The 27,062-nt window shown below is 39.4% G+C and overlaps 1 protein-coding gene across 1 annotated transcript in view; it reads left to right on the plus strand.

The window, feature by feature from the left end:
* LOC119806323 (zinc finger protein 763-like) overlaps nucleotides 1-27,062 on the plus strand; it is a 50,763-nt gene that overhangs the window by 21,568 nt on the left and 2,133 nt on the right. The window contains 4 exon segments of the mRNA XM_038317955.1: nucleotides 741-798; nucleotides 2,240-2,372; nucleotides 25,362-25,488; nucleotides 26,073-26,130. Of these exon segments, the coding sequence (XP_038173883.1) occupies nucleotides 741-798; nucleotides 2,240-2,372; nucleotides 25,362-25,488; nucleotides 26,073-26,130 (376 nt within the window).

Raw genomic sequence — 27,062 nt, forward strand, 5'->3', positions numbered from 1 at the left:
CTGCCAGAGATAGATATGCTAAAACTTTGGTGGTAGACCACGACCTCCTTGTGAAATACAGATTAATAGAAATCTGTTAAATTAAGATGTAAGAGTTAGCCAATAAGAAGCTAGAGCTAATGGGCCAAGCAGTGGTTTAATTAATACAGTTTCTGTGTAATTATTTTGGTTCTGGACACACGGGACCCACTAGCGGCTTGATCTATTCAACATGTCCTGCTTATGTGTGTTATGTTGGTACTGAGTTCCTGAAGTGAAAATGTGGTGAATTTAGTATATCATAAGAACTAGGTTGCAGTAATTTTTATGTTGAATATTGTAGTGAAGAAGCGAGCAGGCCTGCCTTTCATCCCGCCCAGCTCCCGCACGGCTAGCTTATACTCGAAATAACAACACACAAATTATATTCATTTAAACACTGCCTAGCCCATTAGTTTCAGCCTCTTATTGGCTAATTCTCACATCTTGCTTTAACCCATATTTAGTAATCTGTGTAGCACCACGAGGTGGTGGCTAACTGGGAAAGATTCAGCATGTCTGACCTGGCAGCTGGCTCCATGGCATCTCTCTCTGACCCTTCTTCCCAGCATTCAGTTCTGTCTACTCCACCCACCTATGTTCTGACCTATCAGGCCAAGCAGTTTCTTTATTAATTAACCAATGAAACAACAGATAGATAGAAGACCCACCTACGTCAGAATATGAATGTGTTATAATATATTCTCTGGATTTTATTCTAGAAAAAGCACTAGAAGAACATATTGAAGAGGACTCTAAAGATCTCAACAGGAATATGGGGTAATTTATATTCAGTAGAAAATAATTTATATTTGAGATTCACGGGACAACTGAGAACCTGCCAAATGCTCCAAATATACCTAAGTGAAAAATGATTTTGCACAAATTCCTTTAATGGAGCACTGAATCGTGACATTCAATATTTGTGTATTTCATGTATGTAATCTACTAATATCACAAATATGTCACATGAGACTGAGCCCAGAAAAAGGGTTTCCAGTGGATTATTACACAAAACATCCCGTTATATACAAAGGTTTTACTTTCTGTTTATACTTATGAGGCTTTGAGCATCAGTACTGTGCTTTGTTTGCTTTCTTTTGCTGTGACTAAAAGAAAAAAAAGAAAAAAGAATAAAACCAACTCTGTGGTAGAGGACAATTTTGTACTATCTTGTCACAGTCCCATCATAAAGGGAAGCCAAGGCAGGAACTGAAGCATGACAGAAATCTGGAAGCAGGCACTGAAGCAGAAGTGAAGGAGAAATCCTGTTTACTGGAGTGATTTTCATCCCTAAATCAGCTACCTGCCTTACTAAACCTTGGCCCACATCTCTAGGGGGATACCACCCATAGTGATCTAGGCCACTCCACCTCATACAGTGATCAAGACAAAGCTATCAGAGACATGTCTAAATGTCAATCTGATAAAGCTGTTTTCTGCTGTCTAGTTCCTTCTTCCCAAGTGTGGGGTTTAGTTTGTGTCAAGTAGATCAAAACTAACTAGCCCATACATTTCATACACAGAGCCTGATCTCCTGCCCATGGGCACACTACCCAACACAGTAAGCCCTCCTTAATCAGGAATGTGAAAATGCTCATACAGATGTTGTATCCAGGCCAATCTCATTGAGTCATTTTTCAATTAAGAGACCCTATTCTTCTATGACCATAGATGGGTATAGTTTATAATTAACTAACTCTCACTGGCCGAGTATTTAGAATGCTGACATGCCACAGTGGTTCACTACTTCATGTGCCTGTTATTTTGTCTACAAACACCAGGACTTTTTCCTTCCTGTTTACTCCTTTTTATAACTCTTAATTATTTTATATCTTTCCAGTCAGAGTTATGTTTTTGTTACAACACCTTTGACAAAAACATTTGTGGAAAGCAAAAAATGCAAGAAATCCTTCATATCAAGTATATCAGAATTTGTGAAGTCTTCACATGCATCCTTGTCATTATATCTGGTTTACTTAAAAATTGAGAATTGTTCTTAACCTCTAAGCCTATGATACAGTTCCTTTTAATTCTTCAAGAAGTAAAGTCAGTTCTCTACTTCTTCACACATGGCAGAGTCTTTTCATGCAAAACATATTGTCGTTGACATTGATACCATTCATCTGTTCCCTCTGAGATAGCATTGTTGTGTTCCACACAGGCCAGCCTCCAATATTTCTCCTGGGTTTCAGTATTGCTTTTCTCATTTTTTTTGCAGAATTCAGAGGATTGAGAAAGACCATGGATATGAATGTCATACTGAGTGTGATAAAAACCAGCAAACTATTCCTGTGATTATAATCAATAAAGACACACCTTCCAGAGTAAGAGCTCATGAGACTCCATTACATGTAAGAAACATTATTGGTCATTTATCCTTACATGGGTATCTCAGAGTAAAAACTAGAGGGAAACCACTCCTGTATAAGAGATCTGTGGCAAAAGCTTTTACACATCAGAAACATTTGAAAGGTATCAGTTATTCTGAATCTCTTCAGGTACTTGAAACTTCTCCTAAAGAGAAACCCTGTAAAATTCAACAATGTAAGGAAGCCTGTAGGAGTCTCTGTTTTGATCAGCCTCAGGAGAGAACTCGTACTGTATTTAAACTCAAAGACGATGTCTTAATGAGATACACACAAGACCAGAATGATAAAGTAACCCATAAAAAAGTAAAACAATTTGTATGTAGTCTCTGTGAAGAATCCTTCATTGATTCCAGTGAGCTTACCAACCATGAAAAAAGTCATATTGAAGAGAAAAGGTACCTTTGTAGGCAACGTAGCAAAACATTAAAATATGCAACATGTTTTGAGAAACAAAAAGTAACTCACAAAGGAGAGAAGCTATATGATTCTATACATTTTGGAAAAGCCTTCACCCAAGTCAGTCATTATAACAGTCAGGAAAGCAGTTATACTGGACAAAAGCCTTATGCCTGCAAGCATTGTGGAAAAAATTTCACCAGTTCTTCTTATCGAAACATTCATGAAAGAATTCACACTGGAGAGAAACCTTATGCGTGTAAGCATTGTGGAAAAGCCTTCAACAACTGCAGTAGTCATAACAGACATGAGAGGAGCCACACTGCAGAGAAACCTTATACATGTAAGCATTGTGGAAAAACCTTTTTTTGTTCCAGTAATCTGAATAACCATGAAATAATACACACTGGAAAAAAGCCTTATGCATGTAAGCATTGTGGAAAAGCCTTCAACCACCCCAGTAGTCGTAACAGACATGAAAGCAGCCACACTGCAGAGAAACCTTATGCCTGTAAGCATTGTGGAAAAAACTTCACCCGTTCTTCTCATCGAAACATTCATGAAAGAATTCACACTAGAGAAAAAACTTATGCATGTAAGCATTGTGAAAAAGCATTCACCAATTCCAGTGCTTGTAGCATTCATGAAAGAATGCACACAGCAGAGAGGAATTATAAATGCAAGCATTGTGGAAAAGCCTTTTTCTATCCCAGGCATCTGAATATCCATGAACTAATTCACACTGGAAAAACGCCTTATGCATGTAAGCATTGTGGAAAAGGCTTCAAGCACCCCAGTAATCGGAACAGACATGAAAGGAGCCACACTGCAGAGAAACCTTATGCATGATATTGTTGAACCGCCTTCAACAATTCCAGTAGGTGTAACAGACATGAAAGGAGCCACACTACAGAGATGCAGAAGACTTATACATGCAAGCATTGTGAAAAAATGTTTTTCTGGCATAGTCATGTGAATATCTATAAAATTATTCACATTGGAAAAAACCCTTATATAAGTAAGCATTATGGAAAATCATTTAACAACCTCAGTAGTTGTAACAGACATGGAAGGAATCACACTGCAGAGACACCTTATTCATTTAGGCATTGTAGAAAAGGCTTCACCAATTTCCATTCCTGAAAGACTCAATGAAAGAGTTTACATTAAATTCTTATACATTTAAGCATTGTGAAAAAGTTTACCTTCTCCAGTCACTTGAACATTCATGAAAAGATTCACACGGGGGAAAAGTCTTGAGCACGTAAACATCTTGGAAAAGTCTTCAGTGACATCAGTAATCAAAACAGTTATGAATGAAGTCACACTTTAGAGAAGCCCTATTCATGTAAGCATTGTGTAAAGCCCTTCACCAATTTCTATTCACGAAGGTTCATGAAAGAGATCATACTGAAGAGAAGTGCTATGCATGTACACATTGTGGAAAAGCATTTACCCGCTCCAGTCAGCTGAACATCCAGGGAAAGGGTACAAATTAGAGAGAAGGTTTTTGCATGTAAACATTACAGCAAAACTTTCAAACACTTCAACTTGTCCAGATTTGCATGAATAAATCACAAAGGCGAGAAACCCTGTGTATGTAAAAGATTGGAAGCTGTTCATTCTATTGACTTTAGCAGGCATAAAATATTTCAAGTAAAGCCTTTTGCACATAAGAATTGTGGAAAAGCCTTCAACTGCTTTTGTGATCATAATAGATCTGAACCTCTTCACACTAGTCAGTAGCCTAATGCGTGTAACCATTGTCAGAAAGCCTTTACTAGATTCAATTGATCCAAGAGTAAAAACATTCACACTAGATACAAACCTTTTGTATGTAAACATTGAATATAAACTATTTCTTTGTTCTTGTCATTTTAACAACCATAGAGGTCCCACACAATGTCTGTAATGTGGGAAAGTCTTCAGCACATCCAGTTTCTGTAACCCTCATGCACAGATCTACACTGGAAAGAATTCTAATGCATATATCCATTTAAGTATTGTTCAAAGCCTCAGCAGTTCCTGTTGCCATGATGTTCTAAAGAATTAATTCTGGGGCTGGAGAGATGGCTCAGTGGTTAAGAGTACCAGCTGCTCTTCAAGAGGTCCTGAGTTCAATTCCCAGCAACTATATGGTGGCTCACAACCATCTGTAATGAGATCTGGTGCCCTCTTCTGGCATGTGGGCGTACATGCAGGCAGAATGTTGTATACATAATAAATAAATAAATAAATCTTTAAAAAAAATTAATTCTGGAGACAGACTTTACATGTATGACCATGTGGAAAATCTTTTAGCATCCACAGTTCCTACTATACTCAATAACTTTTTCACTTGTGAGAACCTTATGTTTAGAATAAATGTGGGAAAATATTCAAAGTGTTTAGAATGATTAAAACTTAAAAGTGTCTGTTTTGGTAGTTTGTTCCAGAATTTCTGTGTTTTATATGTGCTAGGAATGATTCTTCCCAAGAAATGTGATTATGTGCATTCCCTCCATGAATCTTACGTGGTGGAAATAGTGTATCATTTTCTGAAGCTGTCTTCTAACAATCATATGTATACTTCCTAGTGAACACACACACACATACACACTTGTGCGTGCACACACACACACAGAGTGAGAAGGGGGGAGAAAGATGAAAATGGGTAATGAATAACATATTCATAGAGGTGGAGATACAATTAACAAATAAAAAATTTTAACGTGGAGCAAAAGAGATTATGAAATGTGTAAATTTGTAATTTAATTCCTAATATTTACTGTAAGTCCAATAATCCCTGTCATTTTTTTCTTTTTCTTTTCCTTTTTTAATTATGGCAAGTGCAATAGCTTTGAAAAGAATTGCAGTAGTGGTTCACTTGAAAATGGCCCTTAGGCTTTTTGAAACTTTGTTCTCTTTGGTGGATCTGTGTGAGCATGATTAAAAGCTCTGGGCTCATGGTGAATATCTGTCATTCTAGGTAAGTTCTGAGACTTGTAGTGTATTCTCTCTGCTTCTTGATTGTAGATTTTCATGTGAGCTCTCAGTTGCTGCTGCTGCCATGGCTTTGCTCCTCCACAACCCACTCCAATCCTCTGCATCTCCAATCCCAATACAACACTTCCCTTTCAAAGATGCTTTACTAATTGTGATGTGTCACGGATACAGAAAAAAACTCAGATAATTACCCTCACTCGTTAAAGAGAATCAAATGTAATCAAAAGAAGTTTATATTACAAAACTATGAAAAAGCTGTTTTTGTTTTAACTGATATTAATGTTGTGACACTTTTGATGTACTTGAATCAGAAATAAATTAAATACTTTCTGAAAATCCTTTCAACATTTGTAGGAATGAACTGCTTGAAGGAAGTTCATTCAAAATTTGAGAATTTTATTATTGTCCCATTCCTGTGCAAAGGATTTACTTCCCATTATGTTTTTATTAGGAAGGCAAAATGTGGGTTCTGTGATTACTCCAGGTTGTCTTCTCACATATGACGATTTCGAGTTAGGAAACTCAATGAGAGAGAAGAAAAGATTTTTCATTCTGAGTCTGACTGCCCTAAATTTTATATTATTTTTAAATCATTTAATGGTGAACTTCCCATACAATAGATGTAGAAGGGAATACTAGACGACCAGTGCTGGTTCTTTTGTTTTTTACATTTCCTGGGCCCATTTTAAGGGTTAAAATTATGAGTAGTTATAGTGTAGGTTTACAGAAGATAGGCAATGGGGTAATAAAGAAATACAGAAAAACCTTGCCGGGCGGTGGTGGCACACGTCTTTAATACCAGCACTTGGGAGGGTGAGGCAGGTAGATCTCTGTGAGTTTGAGGCCAGCCTGGTCTGCAAGAGCTAGTTCCAGAACAGACCCAAAGCCACAGAGAAACCCTGTCTCGAAAAAAGAAGAGGAGAAGAAGGAGGAGGAAGAGGAGGAGGAAGAGGAGGAGGTGAAGAACGAGGAGGAGGAGGAGGAGGAGGAAGGGATGTTTAGGGAGTTTCAAGGAGAGTCATGGATAGAAAGGGTATTCTCAGAAACAGGTCAAGGTCATGAGTTCCGGAAGGTCAGGATCCTGAACACAGAGAGCAACTCAGCTCTTACAATAAATTGAAACTTAATTTTTAATGATACAACATGAAGGAATATTTAATCAGGAATTAAACATTTTACAGGATGAACTTCTTTGGAGGCAAAAATAGAATTTTCACTAGTACTACATTTCAGGGCACAGAAGACAAAAAGCAGGAAGGAGACCAGATTCTGACCTCAGAAGACAAAGAGCTCATTATCAAGTGGCACCTACTTTGCTGCTATGCAGGGAAGGTGTGCAATGGGAGAAAGCGAGCAGAGATCCTTCATAGGAATGATGGGGACGGGCTTTGCAATGAGGACATTGCACCAACTTCTTATAGGAAACCCTGCTATGTAGTCTCTCCCTTTGGATATCATTTGCCCAAGAGAGACTCAGGCTGCTAGGAGCCTTGCTCCTAATGGGTCCCATGACCTGGGATGGATTATGAAGTCGGTGATAGAAAGAAAACTGTGAGCACCTGTAGCAAACAAGTGGCTGTGGCCCCAGATGGCGTGAGCCATTTTTATTCGTAGTTTCAATAGTTTGCATGAACAGTTTTACACTCATATTTGTTTCCTTAAGTTTCTAATAATAATTAAAATAATTGCCAGTTTGTTCCCTTATTTCCTTCTCTTTTTGTGCCTCAACTTCCCCACTGGTAATCATTACCTACTTGAATTATAACTGTAATATCACAAGCATAAGCAGTAAAGCAAGCAACGAAGGACATTTTCTAACTAGGCACATCTACAGGGAGAAGAGTGTGCACAGTTGGCTGTCTTTGCAGTTACAGTGTTATGCAAAGTGAAAACAAAATTTAGCTTTGGTGGTTAATATTTAGCTGTAGTGAAATCTAAACTCTCACAATCAACTCATCAGCCAAGGCTGAATCACTTTGTTCTATGTTCTATACTTCTTTATCTCCTTTGGAGGATACACCAGGTTTTTCCCTATCATTCTGTAGATTATATAACTTAGAAGCATAATTTTCATAGTTGGCATTGCTTATCTCTTGTTCTCCAGTCCCTGTCTTCTCAGTTTCCTACAGTGTTGAGCCCTACATTATTGACACAGTTATTAGAAATGAGGGCATTTGGGTTTCTGTGATTTTGCTTCATTACCGTTCATAGACTGTTCTCATTAACTCTTGATATCATCTATTTTATTACATTTCTCTTAGACTCTTGTGGTTAGGATCCTTCTTTTCAGGATGATTATGCAAATTTGTAATGTCTTGAACTATTGTGGCTCTTTCAGTCTAGTCACAGGGTTCGCTGGACAGGCAACATCCTGTTCTTGGGAATCCTGAATTCATAGTCACACCTGAAGCATCAAAGACTTTAGCAGCTGTATCAGGTCCAATGTTCATTTTTAACATCCCCTCTGGCTCATCCAGAAAGTCATCAGGGGAAAGTTTTTCCAAGTGCAATAGCCATCTCATCTATTGGGCTCTAAGAAAGTGAATCTAGAGGCAGCCAGCAGTATGATTTGTGGAAGGAAAGCAAGGTGAGCAGGTAGCACATATGCTCCTGGGGTCATGCCCCAAATATACAGCAAACTATCCATCACCATTGCCAAAAATGGGTTAAATTCCCCCAGGCCTTACCAAAAGGAGAACTTGTTCATGCTATTCTCAGGCCTTGTCCCCCCAAGAAGTCACATGGCACCTGGCAGCTGACTCTCTTGGGAGACAGGCTTTCTCAGCAGATATTCATCTGTGGACTGACATATGGTAAGAAGCTGAGAAGTTTCTGCCTTCCTCCATCCCTCCATGTGTGTTATACATGGTCCATAAGCCCAGACGTGATTATCCTTTTCAAGGGAACATTTTGGAACTCACTTTAGCTGTGACGAGAGTCAGTCACATCGTGACTAAGATTCGTTAAAACAATCACTGTCATATGAAGAAAATCTGTGATGGTCATGTTCAGAGATGCAATTTAGATGTGAGTCTAGCTTTTAATGATGAATTATCTCAACACCCCAGGATATCAATCTGAAGAAAGTATTGGTGAATGTTACTGTTTATTTCTGTTAATCTTTCTTTGTTCCTTTTTCTTGTGGTTGTTGTTTTGTTTGATTTTGCAAGACAGGGTTTCTCTGTGTTGCTTTGGAGCCTGTCCTGGAACTAGCTCTTGTAGACCAGGTTGACCTCAAACTCACAGAGATCTGCCTGCCTCTGCCTCCCGTGTGCTGGGATTAAAGGCGTGTGCCACCACCGCCCGGCTCACCGAATGGCTTTAAATTCTTAAAACTCTGCCTTCCTCAAGCATGCCAGCAACAAATGTTTGAAACTGCTATTTCCTAAACGTTTACATACTTCAGGCTGACGGGGCGGAGTGAGTAGAACTTGCCAATCAGGGACAGCATCACTAAATGGAATGAACTGTCCAATGAGCAGAGTGGATAGTCATAGCATGCTTCCGGGAAAACATTTTCAAAGCGTGGCCTAGCAGAGGAAATCCTTGTCAGGACTCGTTTTCGGCTTCTTTGTGTTCTGCTGACTGCAGGCCTCTGGGGAGGAAACTGAGACCCATCAGAAGTACGAAATGGTGAGTGCACATTGGGCTCCTGCAATCCTGCCTGGCGAGTTCGGGACAGTAGCTTCTCTGTGGCTCCAACAGCTAGATTTCCTCCTGGTGCTTTGCATTCCAGTGGAAGGCAGTATTCTGTCCTAGCAATGCCTACACCAAAGCTGTTTAATTGTGCAGCCCTCAGGCAGCCTTGAGGCCATAGTCTCCTGCTTTTCTGTCCTGGTGAAGCTGCTTCCCCTCCATCGCTAGCCAACTTGGGTGCATTCATGCCGGACATGCATCCAAACAGATTTTGCAGCACTGGCCGATTGGTGATGCTGAGTCCAGGCTGTACTGTGTAGGGTTGTGCGTTTTTCATAGTTTCATTCTCCTCTTGAGCCTGTGTTTGGGCTGATTTAGGATTTCGGGTATTACACTGGCGTTCTTTCCTCTCTCCTTCACTCCCCTCCCTCTTCTAGTCTGCCTCAGAATTGATCAGCATGCCTCCCTGTGTGAATGAAGTTTGCCATAAAGCTATGTCTAACTCCATATCACTATATCGGGCATAGATTTCGCATGTTTCTTTTTTCCTGATGATATTGTAGGAGATTTTTTTTCTTGTTCTTCTGACTGCAGTTTTTAGAAATTATCAGTCTGAAGACAGAGAAATTTAAATTTGCTTCATGTTCAATTTTTTGCAGCATTTTTTTTAGCCTCAAATTAGAATTTTGTAAAGCTGCAGAATGTGGAAAGGTCTGCGGGACTTTAGAGTTTCATGGAAATGCCATGGTATTTTTGTTGCTGCTGCTTGTTTGGATGTAGGCTGATTTAGATAGAAGGGATTGGGAGTGTCAGTCCTCTAACAAGTAACTTAGAGTGTGGCAGCCCTTGGGGAAAATATTAGTATTCTCTTTCATCTATGTTTGGGTGTTCAGGTCTTGCTGTTTTATAGCCACTAGTTTTTGTTTGTATCATGACGCTCTTTGTGCTGTGGAGTGTGTTCTTACCTTTTCTTCCCATCGGTTCCTCTGACTGTTGTAGGTGCAGCTGTGTATCTGGTGGTCATTCTTCCAGGTGTCAGTGGATTCAAGGCTCAGATGGTTGATCCTCATGGTGCTGTCAGGGCTACAGGTTCCAGTTGTTGGGTCCAGTGGGGTTGTTCAAAAATGAGAACACCACCAAGTCTAGTAAACCTAAAGCAAACTTTATTCCACAAACCAGATTTCAGGAAAAGCAGGGACAAAGTTAATAAAAAGAAATAAAAAATAAAATACCACGGGGCAAAGAAGCTTATCAGCTAGCTGAGACCACAGACAGTTCTGGCTTCTGACACTGTGGCATAGACTAGTTTCTCAACCTACCTTTTATACAAAGGGCACCAAACATTAGGTCTGGACAAAGGAATTTATCAACCTTACCCTGACCAGTGAGTTATTCAAGGGAGACTCTAAAGAGGGAAGTGAATTCTTATGTCAATTGGTAACTAGGCAGCTATCATGAAATATGTTTCAGTTGAGATTACAGAGAAAGCACTAAATGCAAGAAAACAGATGTCTTTAGTAATTAGACAGAAGCTGGGCAGGTGGCACACGCCTTTAATCCTAGCTCTCTGGAGACAGAGGCAGGCGGATCTCTGTGAGTTCGATCCCAGCCTGGTCTGCAAGAGCTAGTTCCAGGACAGGCACCAAAGCTACAGAAAAACCTTGTATCGAAAAAAAAACGAAAAACAAACAAACAAAAAGGCAATTAGTCAGGAAAGGAACTGCTAGTAATACTAGAAGGTTAATAAATTAGGATTAGTTGGTTTTTAGGCTGAGAATTTAGAAGATAGCAGAAAAGGTTTCACATTATCTCAAGGTTAAACTCAGATTCTGACTATTATCAGTGCTCATTAATTAAACCAGTGTTTGTACTTGTCCACTGTTTCTCCTGGTACCTCCAGGTAGTGCATACCAGAATCCCATGGCTCCCCTTTGATGGCACCAGTTTCCCATAATAGAGACCATTCCTAACCCAGACATCATGTATTTCTGTCTCCTAAAAGTTAACTCAGTTCACATCTGCAGTTTATCAAGGATGGCCAGGACACTCTTCTTAGTTTGCAGGGAGAAGCTCTGGCCTTGTAAATAGAACAGCTAGTTGTAAAATGAAATGACCTAAGCTGATGGAGGCTTCCCAAGCATCTGAGAAAATCACTCCCTGTGAATGATTGATCCTTGATCTGCTGAGAAAGTTGTTGATCTGATGAGAAAGCTGTTGGTAGTTTACTTAGGTTTATGACTTTGTATGTCTTTCTTCCTATATCCCAGGCTTCTACATTCTAGAATTTGGTATTTCTATATTTTCATTCTTGTGTCCAGACCCTTCACAGTCACCCAGAGATCACTTGGTGTTCCCGGAGGTTGTGTGGGACTGCTCCTAAGGAGATTGCTTGCTTGGGGCTGCTCCCACTGAGGAGGCTGACTCAGGCTTGCTCTGGAGGTGGTTGCTGGCTCAGGCCTGGTCCCTTGGAGGTCCTTGACTCTCACCTGGTACTGCAGAGGTCTCGGGCATAAGTCTGCTCCCTTGGTGGTCACTCCCTTTTACCTGCTCCTGTGGAGGTCATGCCTTAAGCCTGGTCTAGGAGCGCTCACTGGCTCAGGCCTGTCCTGCAGATGTCCCTGGCTTGGTGGGAGTAAAGTCTTGAACCACCATGCCTTACATTAATTAAACTGGCTCTTTATAGTTACATTTCCAGTTAAGTCAATTTGTCCACAGATTTCATTTCAGATTCTTCCTTGCTAAGTGGGAATCTAATGTGTACATGAGCCACATCTTCATTAGCAGCAGCAGCAGCTGACAAACATCCAGGCTGATTTTATTCTAGCTACTGGGACCAGAGCAGCAATGACCATGAGTGCATGTATCTGTTATAGTGTGTGGACTCTTTTCCTTATATGTGGAGAGATGTATGCCAGGTGAAGTAGTGTTTGTCTTTCCTACTTTTGAGGCAAGTTCACCCTGATTTTCTTCCTAATTGCAGCAGGTTAAATTCCAAGCAATGGTGTGGAAGTATTTTTTTCCACTCTTTTTTTTCAACCTTTAATTTTTTTATTTATTAAAAATTTCCACCTCCTCCCCACCTTCCATTTCTCTCCTACTCCCCCCACTCCCCCTCCCCGTCCCTCTCCAGTCCTAAGAGCAGTCAGGGTTTCCTGCCCTGTTGGAAGTCCAAGGACCTCCCCCCTCCATCCAGGTCTAGGAAGGTAAACATCCAAACGAACCAGGCTCCCACAAAACACGTCCATGCAGTAGAATCAAAACCCAGTGTCATTGTCCTTGTCTTCTCAGTCAGCCTCCACGGTCGGCCTTATTCAGAAAGTCTGGTTTGATCACATGCTCCATCAGTCCCATTCCAACTGGCCTTGGTGATCTCCCATTAGATCAGTCCCACCATCTCAGTGGGTGGACGCACCCTTGTGGTCCTGCCTTCTTTGCTCATGTTCTCCTTCCTTCTGCTCCTCATTTGGACCTTGGGAGCTAGGTCCAGTGCTCCAGTGTGGGTATCTGTCTCTATCTCCATCCATCGCCAGATGAAGATTCTATGGTAATATGCAAGATATTCATCAGTGTGGCTATAGGACAAGGCCAGTTCAGGCGCCCTCTCCTCAGATGCCCAAGGAACAAGCTGAAGACATCTTCTTGGACACCTGGGAACCCTACTAGAATCAGGTCTCCTGCCAACCCTAAAATAGCTCCCTTATTTAAGATATCTACTTCCCTGCTCCCAAATCCACCCCTCCTCCATCCCAGCCATCCCCATTCCCTCAAGCTCTCCCCATCCTCCCCTTCTCCTTTCTCTCTCCCCATCTTCCCCTATCCCCACCCAACCCCGCCCCCTTGCTCCCAACCCCTGCCCGGCAATCTTGTCTACTTCCAATATCCAGGAGGATACGTATATGTTTTTCTTTGGGTTTACCTTCTTATTTAGCTTCTCTAGGATCCCAAATTATAGGCTCAATTCCCTTTATTTATGGCTAGAATCCACTTGTGAATGAGTACATACCATATTCTTCTTTTTGGGTCTGGGTTACCTCACTCAGTAAAGTGTTTTCTATTTCCATCCATTTGCATGCGAAATTCAAGGTGTCATTGTTTTTTTACCGCTGAGTAGAACTGTAAAGTGTATATGTACCACAGCTTCTTTATCCATTCTTCTATTGAGGGGCACCTTGGTTGTTTCCAGGTTCTGGCTATTAGAAATAGTGCCGCTATGAACATAGTTAAACAAATGCTTTTTTAGTATTATTGGGCATCTCTTGGGTAAATTCCCAACAGTGGAATTGCTGAATCCTGAGGTAGGTTGACTCCCAATTTCCTGAGAAACCACCACACTGATTTCCAAATTGGTTGCACAAGTTTACATTCCCACCAACAGTGGATGAGTGTTCCCCTTACTCCATATCCTCTCCAGCAAAGGCTATCATTGGTGTTTTTGATTTTAGCTATTCTGACAGGTGTAAGATGGTATCTCAGAGTTGTTTTGATTTGCATTTTCCTGATCGATAAGGAGGTTGAGCATGACCTTAAGTGTCTTTTGGTCATTTGACCTTCTTCTGTTGAGAATTCTCTGTTCAGTTCAGTACCCCATTTTTTAATTGGGTTAATTAGAGTTTTAATGTCTAGTTTCTTGAGTTCTTTATATATTTTGGATGTCAGACTTTTGTCTGATGCGGGGTTGGTGAAGATCTTTTCCCAGTCAGTAGGTTGCCTTTTTGTCTTAATAACAGTGTCCTTTGCTTTATAGAAGCTTCTCAGTTTCAGAAGGTCCCATTTATTCATTGTTGCTCTTATTGTCTGTGCTACTGGGGTTCTACATAGGAAGTGGTCTCCTGTGCCCATGTGTTGTAGAGAACTTGTCACTTTCTCTTCTATCAGGTTCAGTGTGGTCAGATTAATATTGAGGTCTTTAATCCATTTAGACTTGAGTTTTGTGCATGGTGATAGAAATGGCTCTATTTTCATTCTTCTACATGTTGACATCCAGTTATGCCAGCACCATTTTTTAAAGATGCTTTCTTGATGGAGGAGAGTTATCTGTCTATGTTACTTTCATTGGTTAATTAATAAAGAAAACTGCCTTGGCCCTTTAAGAGAACAGAAAATTAGGTAGGCGGAGTAGACAGAACAGAATGCTGGGTAGCATGGTTGGGGAGATGCTTCAGGCAGTCGCCATGGTGAGTCTCCATGCTTCTCCTCTCCGAGATGGACGCAGGTTAAGATCTCTCCTGGTAAGCCACACCTCATGGTGCTATACAGATTACTAAATATGGGTTAAAGGAAGATGTGAGAATTAGCCAATAAGAGGCTGAAACTATGGGCCAGGCAGTGTTTTAAAAGAATACAGTTTCCATGTAATTATTTCGGGTGTAAAGCTAGCAGGCGGCCGGGTGGCGGGACACAGCCCACTGCTTCCCACTACACTTTCTTTCTTCCATTGTATAATTTTAGCTCCTTTGTTGAAAATCAAGTGTTCATAGGTTTGTGGATTAATATCTGGGTCTTTGATTCAATTCCATTGGTCAAGATCTCTGTTTTTGTGCCAATACCAAGCTGTTTTCAGTACTGTAGCTCTGTAATAGAGTTTGAAGTGAGAGATGGTAATGCCTCTGGAAGTACTTTTATTGTATAGGATTATTTTGGCTATTGTGGGTTTTTTGTTTTTCCATATAACGTTGATTATTGTTCTCTCAAGGTCTGTGAAGAATTTTGTTGGGATTTTGATGGAGACTGCATTGAATCTATAGATTGCCTTTGGTAGAATTGCCATTTTTACTATGTTGATCGTCCCAATCCAAGAGCAAGGGAGATCCTTCCACTTTTTGGTATCCTCTTCAATTTCTTTCTTCAAAGACTTAAAGTTCCTGTCAAATAGATCTTTCACTTCCTTGGTTAGAGTTACCCCAAGGTATTTTATGCTATTTGTGGCTATAGTGAAAGGTGATGCTTCTCTGATTTCCCGCTCTGCTTCCTTATCCTTTGTGTATAGGAGGGCAACTGATTTTTTGGAGTTGATCTTATATCCTGCCACATTGCTAAAGGTGTTTTTCAGCTGTAGGACTTCTTTGGTAGAATTTTTGGGGTCATTTATGTACACTATCATGTCATCTGCAAATAACGAAAGTTTGACTTCTTCCTTTCCAATTCAAATGCCCTTGATCTCTTTATGCTGTCTTATTGCTATTGCTAGAACTTCAAGCACTATATTGAAGAGATATGGAGAGAGTGAACATCCTTATCTTGTTCCTGATTTTGGTGGGATGGCTTTGAGTTTCTCTCTATTTAATTTAATGTTAGCTGTTGGCTTGCTGTATATTGATTGTATTATATTTAGAAATGACCCTTGTATCCCTAATCTCTCCAAGACCTTTATCATAAAGGGGTGTTGAATTTTGTCAAATGCTTTTTCAGTATCTAATGAGATGATCATATGGTTTTTTATCCTTCAATTTATTTATATGATGGATTACATTGATAGATTTTCGTATGTTGAAACAACCCTGCATCTCTGGAATGAAGCCTACTTGATCATAATGTATGATTTTTTGGATGTGTTCTTGGATTCAGTTTGCCAGTATTTTATTGAGAATTTTTCCATTGATGTTTATGAGTGAGATTGGTCTGTAATTCTCTTTCTTGTTTAAGTCTTTGTGTGGTTTTGGTATCAGGGTGACTGTAGATTCATAAAAGGAGTTTGGCAATAACTCTTCTGTTTCTATTTTGTGAAACACATTAAGGAGTATAGGTATTAGCTCTTCTTGGAAGTTTTGGTAGAATTCTGAATTGAAACCATCTGGTCCTGGGCTTTTTTTTTTTTTTTTTTGGTAGGGATGTTTCTGATGACAGCTTCTAATTCCTCGTGACTTACAGGTCTATTTAAACTGTTCACCTGGTCTTGATTTAATTTTGGTATATGGTACTTATCTAAAAAAGTGTCCATTTCTTTCATTTTCCAATTTTGTGGCATACAGGCTTTTGTAGTAAGATCTAATGATTCTCTGAATTTGCTCTGTGTCTGTGGTTATGTCCCCCTTTTCACTTCTGATCTTGTTAATTTGCATGTTCTCTCTCTGCAGTTTGATTAGTTTGGCTAGGGGTTTGTCAATCTTGTTGATTTTCTCCCAGAACCAGCTTTTTGTTTCATTGATTCTTTGGATTGTTTTCTGTGTTTCTATTTTGTTGATTTCTGCCCTCAGTTTGATTATTTCCAGTCTTCTACTCCTCCTGGGTGAGTCTGCTTCTTTTTTTTCTAGAGCTTTCAGCTGTGCTGTTAAGTCTCTAATGTGTGCTTGCTCTATTTTCTTTTTTCTTTTTTTTTTTTTTTTTGGTTTTTTCGAGACAGGGTTTCTCTGCAGCTTTTTAGAGCCTGTCCTGGAACTAGCTCTTGTAGACCAGGCTGGTCTCGAACTCACAGAGATCCGCCTGCCTCTGCCTCCTGAGTGCTGGGATTAAAGGCGTGCGCCACCACCGCCCGACTTCTCTATTTTCTTTATGTGGGCACTTAGTGCTATGAACTTTCCTCTTAGCACTGCCTTCATAGTGTTCCATAGGTTTGGGAATGATGTGTCTCTATTTTTATTGAATTCAAGGAAGAATTTAATTTCTTTATTTCTTCCTTGTCCCGGGGTGGTTCAGTAGTTGACTGTTCAATTTCCATGAGTTTGTAGGCTTTCTGGGGTTAGAATTGTTGTTGAATTCTAACTTTATTCCATGGTGATCTGATAGTACACAGGTGGTTACTACAATTTCTTTGTATCTATGGATGTTTGCTTTGTTACCAATTATCTGATCAATTTTGAGAAGGTTCTGTGAGATGCTGAGAAGAAGGTATATTCTTTTCTGTTTGGGTGGAATGTTCCATAGATGTCTGTTAAGTCTATTTGGTTCATTACATCTGATAGTTCTCTTATTTCTCTGTTAACTTTCTGTCTGTTTGACCTGTCCATTGGTGAGAGCGGAGTGTTGAAATCTCCTACTATTAGAGTGTGGGGTTTGATGTATGCTTTGAGTTCTAGTAATGTTTCTTTTACATATGTGGGTGCTTTTATATTAGGGGCATAGATATTCAGGATAGAGACTTCCTCCTGATGAATTGTTCCTGTTATGAGTATAAAGTGTCCATCTCCATCTCTTCTGATTGATTTTAGTTTGAAATCAATTTTGTTAGATATTAGTATAGCAACACCCGCTTGTTTCTTTGGTCCATTTGATTGGGAAACCTTTCCCATCCCTTTACTCTGATGTAGTGTCTGTCTTTGAGGTGTGTTTCTTGTAAACAGCCGAATGTTGGATGCTGATTTTGTATCCATTCTCTTAATCTGTACCTTTTTATAGGTAAATTGAGTCCATTGATATTCGGTGATATTAATGACCATTGGTTGTTAACGCCGGTTATTTTATCTGGTGGTAGAGTATGTGTGTTTCCCTTCTTTGAGTTGTCCTGGTGGAAGGTTGTCAGATGGTTGTGTTATTATGGGTGTTGTTGCCTTCCTTGGTTTGTGATTTTCCTTCTAGTATTTTCTGTAAGGCTGGGTTTGTAGCAACGTATTGTTTAAATCTGTTTTTGTCCTGGAATATCTTGTTTTCTCCATCGATGGTGAATACAAGCTTTGCTGGGTATAGTAGTCTGGGCTTGCATCCATGTTCCCTTACTGTCTGTAGCACATCTATCCAAGACCTTCTGGCTTTCATGGTTTCCATTGAGAAGTCAGGTGTAATTCTGATAAGTTTCCCTTTATATGTTACTTGACCTTTTTCCTTTGCAGCTCTTAATATCTGTTCTTTATTCTGTATGTTTTGTGTTTTGATTATTATATGGCATGGGGATGCTTTCTTTTGATCCAGTCTATTCGGTCTTCTGTATGCTTCTTGTACCTTCATAGGAATATCCTTCTCTAGGTTGCAGAAGTTTTCTTCTATAATTTTGTTGAATATATTTTCTGGGCCTTTGAGCTGTAATTCTTTTCCTTCTTCTACCCCTATTATTCTTAGGTTTGGTCTTTTCATGGTTTCCCAAATTTCCTGGATGTTTTGTGGTAAGAATTTGTTGGATTTATTTTGTTCTATAATCAGTGAGTTCATTTCCTCTATAGTATCTTCAGTGTCTGAGATTCTTTCTTCTATCGTATTCTGTTGGTAATACTTGTCTCTGTAGTTCCTGTTCATTTACCCAGATTTTCCACATCCAGCCGACCCTCGGTTTGTGTTTTCTTCATTACCTCCATTTCATTTTTCAAGTCTTGAACTGTTTCTTGTTTTTCTTGGGTATCTTTGAGAGATTTATTCATTTTGTCTACCTTTTTGTTTGACATCTCCATTTCTTTATGGCAGTTTTTACCTCCTGTTTAAGGTCTTCTATTATTTTCATAAAGTTCCATTTAAAGTTGATTTCCTCTATTTCTTCTGGAGTAGGGTGTTCAATTCTACTTGTTTCGAGATTCCTGGATTCTGGAGTTGTCATGTTGCCTTTGAGGTTGTTGGAGGAATTCTTGCATTGGCGCCTGCACATCTCTTCCTTCAAATGGAGCCAGGAGAGTCTTGGTGTCTTGGTCCAGTCTTTGATGTGACTCACTCTCTGGGTGGATCTCCTCAGTTCAGGAGCAGGAACTGTTCCTGTCTGGATGGAACTCCTCAGCACTGAAACAGTGATGCCTGGTAGCCCCCTCTGCGTGGATAGCCTTAGTGCTGGAGCAGGATGCTGTTCCTGAACCAAGGACCTTGCAGACAATAGGGCAGGCTTGGGGGAGGCAGGGTCATATGTAACAAAGAAACCCCTGCAGCAGGAGCTTGTGGGAGGGGGGGGGCTGTGCTCTCTTCTGGGACAGGCCACCCCGGGATAGCACACACTCACCCATCCAGATGGAACTCCTCAGCACTGAAACAGGGATGCCTGGTAGCCCAAGGACACCACAGACAAAAGGGTGAATGTGGGCGCAGAGCTCACTCGAGTGGAACACAGAAGACCCTGCAGCACAAGCTGAAGGTGCCCTGCACTCCCTTGCGGGGACCTTCAAGCCTGCCCGGCCCAGTTTTTCCACTCTTCTTCCTTCAAGTATGAGATCATCAGGCATGCATCATAAATTTTCACCTGTTTACCTGTATCCTAGTCCTGTATAACTCTGATTTATTGTTTTGTCATTAAAAGTCCAACAAAATTTCTTAAGTATATGTTTATTATAGGGAATTAATTACAATGAACTTACTTTAATTTTATCTAGTCTTTATACTCCCAGCACACCTGACTCATAATTTCTTTTTCTTTTGTTCCTTCCTTTCTTTCTTCCTTCATTTTGTTTTTCTTCTTCTTTCCTTACTTCTTTTCTTTTTTATAACTGAGTTCATTTAATGCTGTCCAAATGTGTGTGGCCATCCACAGAGGCATGGGCAACATACTCATGGCTGCCTTACTGCAGAAAAATGACTTTCTTATCCCTTCCAGCCCCCACTTCCTAAGCCACCAGTTGCCAATATCTTCTTAACTAAGGGTGACTTTCTTGAAGACACTCCCATTCTGCCTAAATTTTTGACTGACAGGACCTAAAGTGTTTGAGGCATTTTAGAATTTGATATACAGATTTTAGAATGTTTTGTGAAATTGAGCTCCTTCTCAATAAGGGCATTTTCCCCCTTGTGTCTTTGTCCATTTACCTTCTACAAAACTTCAATTATCTTATTTGCCATAGACAATTATTGTTTGTGTAACTGACAGAGTATTCAGTCAGACAGAAATGCGATGTTTCCAACTGAATAAAATTAATTATGCTATTATGTGTTGACATAACAATAATTAGCATTGCTATGATAAATTTCAACTTACTACATTAAAAAGTAAGACAAATTGCCCATCTATGCATGCCAACCTCTTTATTAACAAGTTTTTCCTAGTTCTGTTCTTGTCCAATTTAAACTAAAAGGAAGAAGTCATTGAAATACCAAGCTTGTGGTGTCTACTCAGCCTGCTTAATGTCTGCCCAATAATCAGATTAAGCTCTATGTCTTTGCTACCACGATTTTCTTCTTAGGTTAAAATCATGTTTTCTAAAAGATAGGCTTTAGATTTAGGATGGCAAATACTGGCAAAATATGATCTAAGAGCTATTGAACAGCTGACTATAAAATGGGAAACTGGTACAATGTCTTTGTCTTTAAAATGATCTTCATTTTACCTAAGTAAATTGGTATTGTTTACATGTGCTTTTTTCTTATTGGTTCCATAGTACTTTTTGTCTGATAATTAAGTGACCATATTAAATTTAATTTAATTTAAATTTCCAGGTTGACCTTAATTTCTTCTAGATAATAGTCTAAATAAATCTTCTTTTTATGAAAGTTAGATAAAACATTGATCATTATGTTTTTGGTTAATCATCTCAGCTCTGAGTCTATAAAGAGTATAAGATCCCTATTTCTCTCAGGATACAACAACTTGATGGAAGAGTAGAATTTCAGTATGGTGAACAAGGCCCTCATCTCAGAGATGATCCTTTAGTCTCTGCAATTCCTAAAATGCAAATATTGAGAAAATAACTTTGCCCTATTATTTCAGATTCCCTGTAGTAATTAATATCCTTAAAATATTCTGCCAAGTATTATGTTTCATCAAATATTTCCTCCTAGTTTCTACTAAATATGTCAGATTGCTAGTTAACAAATTGAGTCTTTTGTTTGTTTGTTTTCTTTTTTTGAGACATGGTTTCCCTGTAGTTTCTAGAGCCTGTCCTGGAACTAGCTCTTGTAGACCAGGCTGGCCTCAAGCTCAGAGATTTGCCTACCTCTGCCTCCCGAGTGCTGGGATTAAAGGCATGCTCCACCACCGCCCAGCAACAAATTGAGTCTTAAATTAGGTTTATTTAAAAATCTTTCTCAGTCAAGATTTTTAAAAGTTTTTATATTCAAGTTTATTTATTTCTCTCATATAGGACAGGATGAAGTTATGTTCTTGATGATAATACCACAGGAATGACCCTTACTCTAGTTACTAAGTTCCCATTCCCAATGAACCTGTTTGATCTATGTATAAAATGTAGACTGTACCGTTTCTGTTGTTGGAACTTCTACTCTTTTTCCTCTCTTTCCCAAGCCTGTGCAAATTTTTTAAACACACACTGTGTCTTGTTTAGAGGTCTTTTAAGTCTGAGTCTGTGCTATTGTGTATCTGAATTCCTTTTCCGACTAGTAGTGTGTTGGCAGAAGTCACAAATAATTCCACACTGGTTCAGAATTATAAATAATAAAGGGTTATTTATTTAGGGGTGATTTGCTGACCACTGTCCTAAATCCTAGTTCTCTGCACAAATAGGAAACATGTAGAGAGTCTAGCAGTCAGAAGCTATATTTGGAAGTAAGAGGGCAAGCACAGGCTTTACAGCTGCATTTATAGTATAAGAGACCATGCCCAAGTTGGCTGGTATCTTAAAGGCTATTGGCTGAAGGAGCAGAAGGAGCTCACACAGAACATTTGCCTTTTGTTTAAATAAGAGAGTTCCAAACCCAATACAAAACTATATACACCAGGAAGAGATATCATGTATAATATTAGAATTACAACCATAAACAATATTAAACAAGGAATGTATGCTAAATGTTTTAATAAACATTGTATTCTAAGGAATCTAAGTCTTGTATTGGAAATGGCTTGGGTAATCATAAGAGGGTGGTAACTATTGCTATCTAATCTTCAACCTCATCAAAGGCTTGAGAAGGGAGATTACATTACTGGAGTAGGCAGGAAGTGCAATCAAGCAGCTTCCAAAATGTGCAGTAGATGACAGAGACAACTGGCTACCTTAAGCAATCACCCAAAGTCTCATTTGCAACATTGAAGCCACCAACATTGGCTAAGGTCTAGAGTAACTGACAGATCATTTTCAGAGGCAGGAAAATTAGCAAAACCATCTAACCCTGTCTTGACAAGATTTGACAGTCTTTTTTCTTGTATCCTGCTTGTCCAGTCTGGACATCATGCACCGTCAGTGTTCGAGGGATTCGCAGTTCCTTGACCAAAGGCCAGCTGAGCTGAGAAAAAGACAAAATTCCTAGTAGAGTGTCTTTGGTGCTCAACACTCTCTTGGGGGTAGATTGGTGCTGCCAGGAGCAATCATACTTCATGTCAACAGAATCCTAAGTTATTTAAATGACGTATTCTACAGAACTTTGAAGTGGTTGAAGGTTACCTGTCTATGCAGAATAGAATCTCTATGTATAGTAAGAACCTAATTAGTCTGGCTAAAAGAATAACAAATATGACTAATGACAGATGATACTTAATAACTATATAGCTTAAAGGTTAAGACTTCATATCAGAATATTAAAAAATGTTTAAACTGCAGTAAGGGACGACAATGACATCAGATGTAAATAATATATAAATACCTTAATCAGTGGTATAAATACATAATGCAATATGATAAATATATCCTAAAATTGTATCAATATACAGAAAATCTCCAACAGGTAGAAACATGCATGCATACAATTACAATGTGACAAAATAGCTTTGCATAGGTGTGCACATATTGTAAACAGAACTAACAAATATAATTTGAAGTTATATCAATATACAAGAAACTATACCAGTGTAAATTGCAAATAAATAATAGCTCACAAGTATTTACTCTATTACTCACTTTTATTACTATTATTAGTGTGAATAAGTATACATTAAATTACCTATTACCCTTATCTCTAGGTATACATAATTTCCACTCCAACCCAAACCCTATACAAGTAATATTCAACCCCTAAATGGTGTCTTTAACCATGAGAACAAACTGTTGTGAGAAGGGATGTTGCTTTCTAGAATTGCTTCCTGCTGTCATGGGGGAGATGTTTTTTTTTCCTATGGGATCCTGTAAAAGTAAAATGATATTTAAGTTTCACCATTGCCGTTTTGTATAATTGCAAATGGTCTCTGAGTAGTGGATAGGGTATTTTTGTTTGTTTCGTTGTTTGTTTTGTTTTCTCAAGACAAGGTTTATCTGTAGCTTTGGAGCCTGTCTAGGAACTAGCTCTTGTATACCTGGCTGACAACAAACTTACAGAGATCTGCCTGCCTCGGCTGGCATTAGGGTCATGAGCCACCACTGCCCAGTTACTCTCTTTTTTTCTCATTTTATTTTAAGGACTTTTTCCTTTTCTCTCCCAAGCCTACATATATTTTTAAACACACAGTAAATGGTTTAGAGGTTATCTTAGTCTTCAAATCTATCTTTACTGTATATCTCTCTTTTTCTGAACACATTTGTCTTTAATTAGCTAAGTGATGTGGCTAGGATGAAAGTCTGGACTTTGATGACTGGGTCCAGGCCATTACTAAGCTTTCTGAGATTCCAGCCTCATGGAGGAGATCCCAGCATCAGTCATGTTTATTGCCACAACTCTATGGCATTTCAAGGTCTCTGCCACCACCACAAAGCATATGGTCAGCTTTTCCTCAACACAATTTAAGTGTTTCCTGGCAGAACTGCAGAGTTTTCAAGCTAAAGCTGAATCAAGGGGCTTTTATTAAATGGGACACATTTGCCTCTAGCAAACAGGGCCCACCCGAGAAATTGCTGCTACCAAGAAACCATGCTTAACTCTATTCTCAGGCTCTCTCAGGTTTTCTGTAGATGCGCTTTCCCCATGTTTGGCACTGTTTGTTGGTGGAAGTCACAAAATAATCCCACACTAGTTCAGAATTATGAATAATAAAGGGTTATTTATTTAGGGGAGACCTACAGATCACTGTCCTAGGTCACAGTCCTCTGCATAAATGGGAAACAGGTACAGAGTCTAGCAGGTGGAAGCCATAGCTGGAAGCAAGAGAGCAAGCACAGGCTTTACAGCTGCATTTATAGTATGAGACCACACCCATGTCTGCTGGTATCTTAAAGGCTATTGGCTGAAGGAGCAGAAGGAGCTCCTACAGCAGGAGTGTTTTGTATTGTTTTGTTTTCTTTTATGGTAAGGAGTATGGTTGCCGAAGCCCTGGATGCTGACTCCCCTCTCTCAGCCTTTCAATACGGTGGAGGCACATTTACCAGTAGCTCTGCAAACCATGTTCACCACCCCAGCTCCAGCAAGCACTTGCTGCAGGCTTCTCACAAACCCCATAAATGCTCCACAGCAGGACCAGCGTGATCCAGGAAGCAAGGTATTAAAGGAGAAGTGTCTCTGATGCCACCAGCAAGCAGAGGCTCTCTGAAACATTGTGGCTACCAAGAAGCTCCAGTTGACTCCTGCATTTGTGGGTCTAGAAGCGCTTTTTAAAGCTTTCTTAGGCTGCGTGTAGATGTATGTGGACAAACACTGGGCACCATTGTGTAGTTACAAACATTCTCCATTCCTCTGGTCCCCTGGACCAGGTTCTCTCCACCCACCTGGTCCCACTCAGTAACTCCTACAACTGCTTAAGAAATAATCACTCTGAGGCCTAATGTTAATTATGTACTCCTTGGCCTATTTGCTCAGCCTTCTTATTAGCATACTCTATATTTTAAATTAATCTATTTCTATTAATCTGTGTATCCCCTGAAGGTGTGGTTTACTGGAAAAGTTTTGGCATCTTTCTCCTTCAGCAGCTTCATGGCACCTCCCTGATTCTACCTTCTTTCCTCCGCTGTCTCTGCTTGGATTTCCTGCCTTGCTATTCCTTATATCAGGCATTTCCTCTGGCTGTCACAGATTATTATGAGAAAAGTTACTTAGGACAGAAGCAGTTTATTTCATATGAAAATTGAAGAGTCCAGTTCATAAAATTTAGAAATGAGAAGCTGCTCGTGAGTGACACACTAATAAATAATAAATGAGATAGTGGCTCATCAAGTAATCAAGATAGCATCCCATGGATATTCTTCAGTAAACCCTATTTATATAATAATCCAGAGGTTTCTTCAGAAACATATATGCAAGATGATTATGTATCTAGTCGGTCTGTCAGTGAAAATTAACCATCCTAATTAATATATATACTCATAGGAGCCAGTAAAATTTGAGGATGTGGCAGTGAACTTCACCTCAGAAGAGTGGGCTGTGTTGGATTCTAGTCAAAAGAAGCTCTACAGAAATGTGATGAAGGAAACATTTTTGAACCTGATCTCCATAGGTAAAAAGTACTACATGCTCCCATTGCTTTTTCAGTCATTGAACAACTGTGTCCATGATGTGGGCATCCCCTCTGTGTGCTGTGATTACCGTTACTAAGTAACGAAACTGCCTTGGCCTGTTGACAGGGCAGAACTTAGGTAGATGGTGAGGACTGGACTGCATGCACACTGTGAGAAAGGAGGGTGGTGTCAGGTGGACTCCATAGATCTGCTGCTGGACGTAGTGTGCTAAAACTTTGCTGGTAGGCCATGACCTCATGGTGATATACACATTAATGGAAATGGGTTAAATTAAGATGTAAGAATTAGCCAATCAGAATCTAGAACTAATGGGCTAAGCAGTGATTTAATTAATATCGTTTCTGTATGATAATTGTGGGTCTGGGCGGTCTGGATGAACAAGCAGCTCACTGCATGCAGCATGTCCTGCTTATGCATGTTATGTTGGTATTGAATTCATAAATTAAAAATGTGGTTATTTAGTGTGCATATTATAAGAACTAGGTTGCAATATTTTTTGGTTGCAATAATTTTTATGTTGAATATGAGTGTGTCATAACGTTTTCTCTGGATTTTGTTGTAGAAGAAGCACTAGAAGAAAATATTGAAGAGGACTATAAAAATCTCAGCAGGAATATGGGGTAATTTATATTCACTAGAAAATAAATCGTATTATACATTTGGGACTCCGGGGACAACTGAGAACATGCCAAGTGCTCCAAATATAACTAAATGAAAAATGATCTTACACAAATTCCTATAATGGAGCATTGAATTTTAATATTTAATATTTGAGTATTTCATGTGTATAATCTATTATTATCGCAAATATGTCACGTGATAATAAGGCTGAAAAAAGGTTTTCACTGGATTATTACACAAAACATCCAGTCATGTGCAAAAGGTTTTACTTTCTGTTCATACTTATGAGGCTTTGAGCATTAGTACTGTGCTTTGTTTGCTTGCTTTTGCTGTGACAAAAAAAAGAATTCTGGGGTAGAGGACAGTTTCAGATTCCTTGTCAGAATACCATCATAAAGGGAAGGCAGGGCAGGAACTCAAGTATGACAGGAATCTGGAAACAGGCACTGAATCAGAATTGATGGGGAAATCCTGTTTCCTGGAGTGATCTTCATCCCTTAATCAGCTACCTGCCCTCTAAGGGATACCACCCATAGTGAACTGGGCCACTCCACCTCATACAGTGATCAAGACAAAGCGGCCAGAGACATGTTTAAATGTTAATCTGATAAAGTCATTTTTGCTGTCTATTTCATTCCCAAAAGTGAGTCCTAGTTTGTGACAAGTAGATCAAAGCTAATTAACAGATACATTTCATACACAGAGCCTGAAATCCGGCCCATTGGCACACTACGCAACATAGTAAGCCCCCCTTAATTGGGAATGTGAAAATGGTTTCACAGACTTGTTTCCAGACCAATCTGATTGAGTCATTTATCAATTGACAGACCCTATCTGCCATGACCATTTTTCCTTCCTGTTCACTCGTTTTGTACGATTATTTTATGTATCTTTGTATCTGAGTTGTGTTTTTATACAAAATCTTTTGTGG

Source organism: Arvicola amphibius, chromosome 2 (genome assembly GCF_903992535.2).
Source record: "Arvicola amphibius chromosome 2, mArvAmp1.2, whole genome shotgun sequence".
Taxonomy (NCBI): domain Eukaryota; kingdom Metazoa; phylum Chordata; class Mammalia; order Rodentia; family Cricetidae; genus Arvicola; species Arvicola amphibius.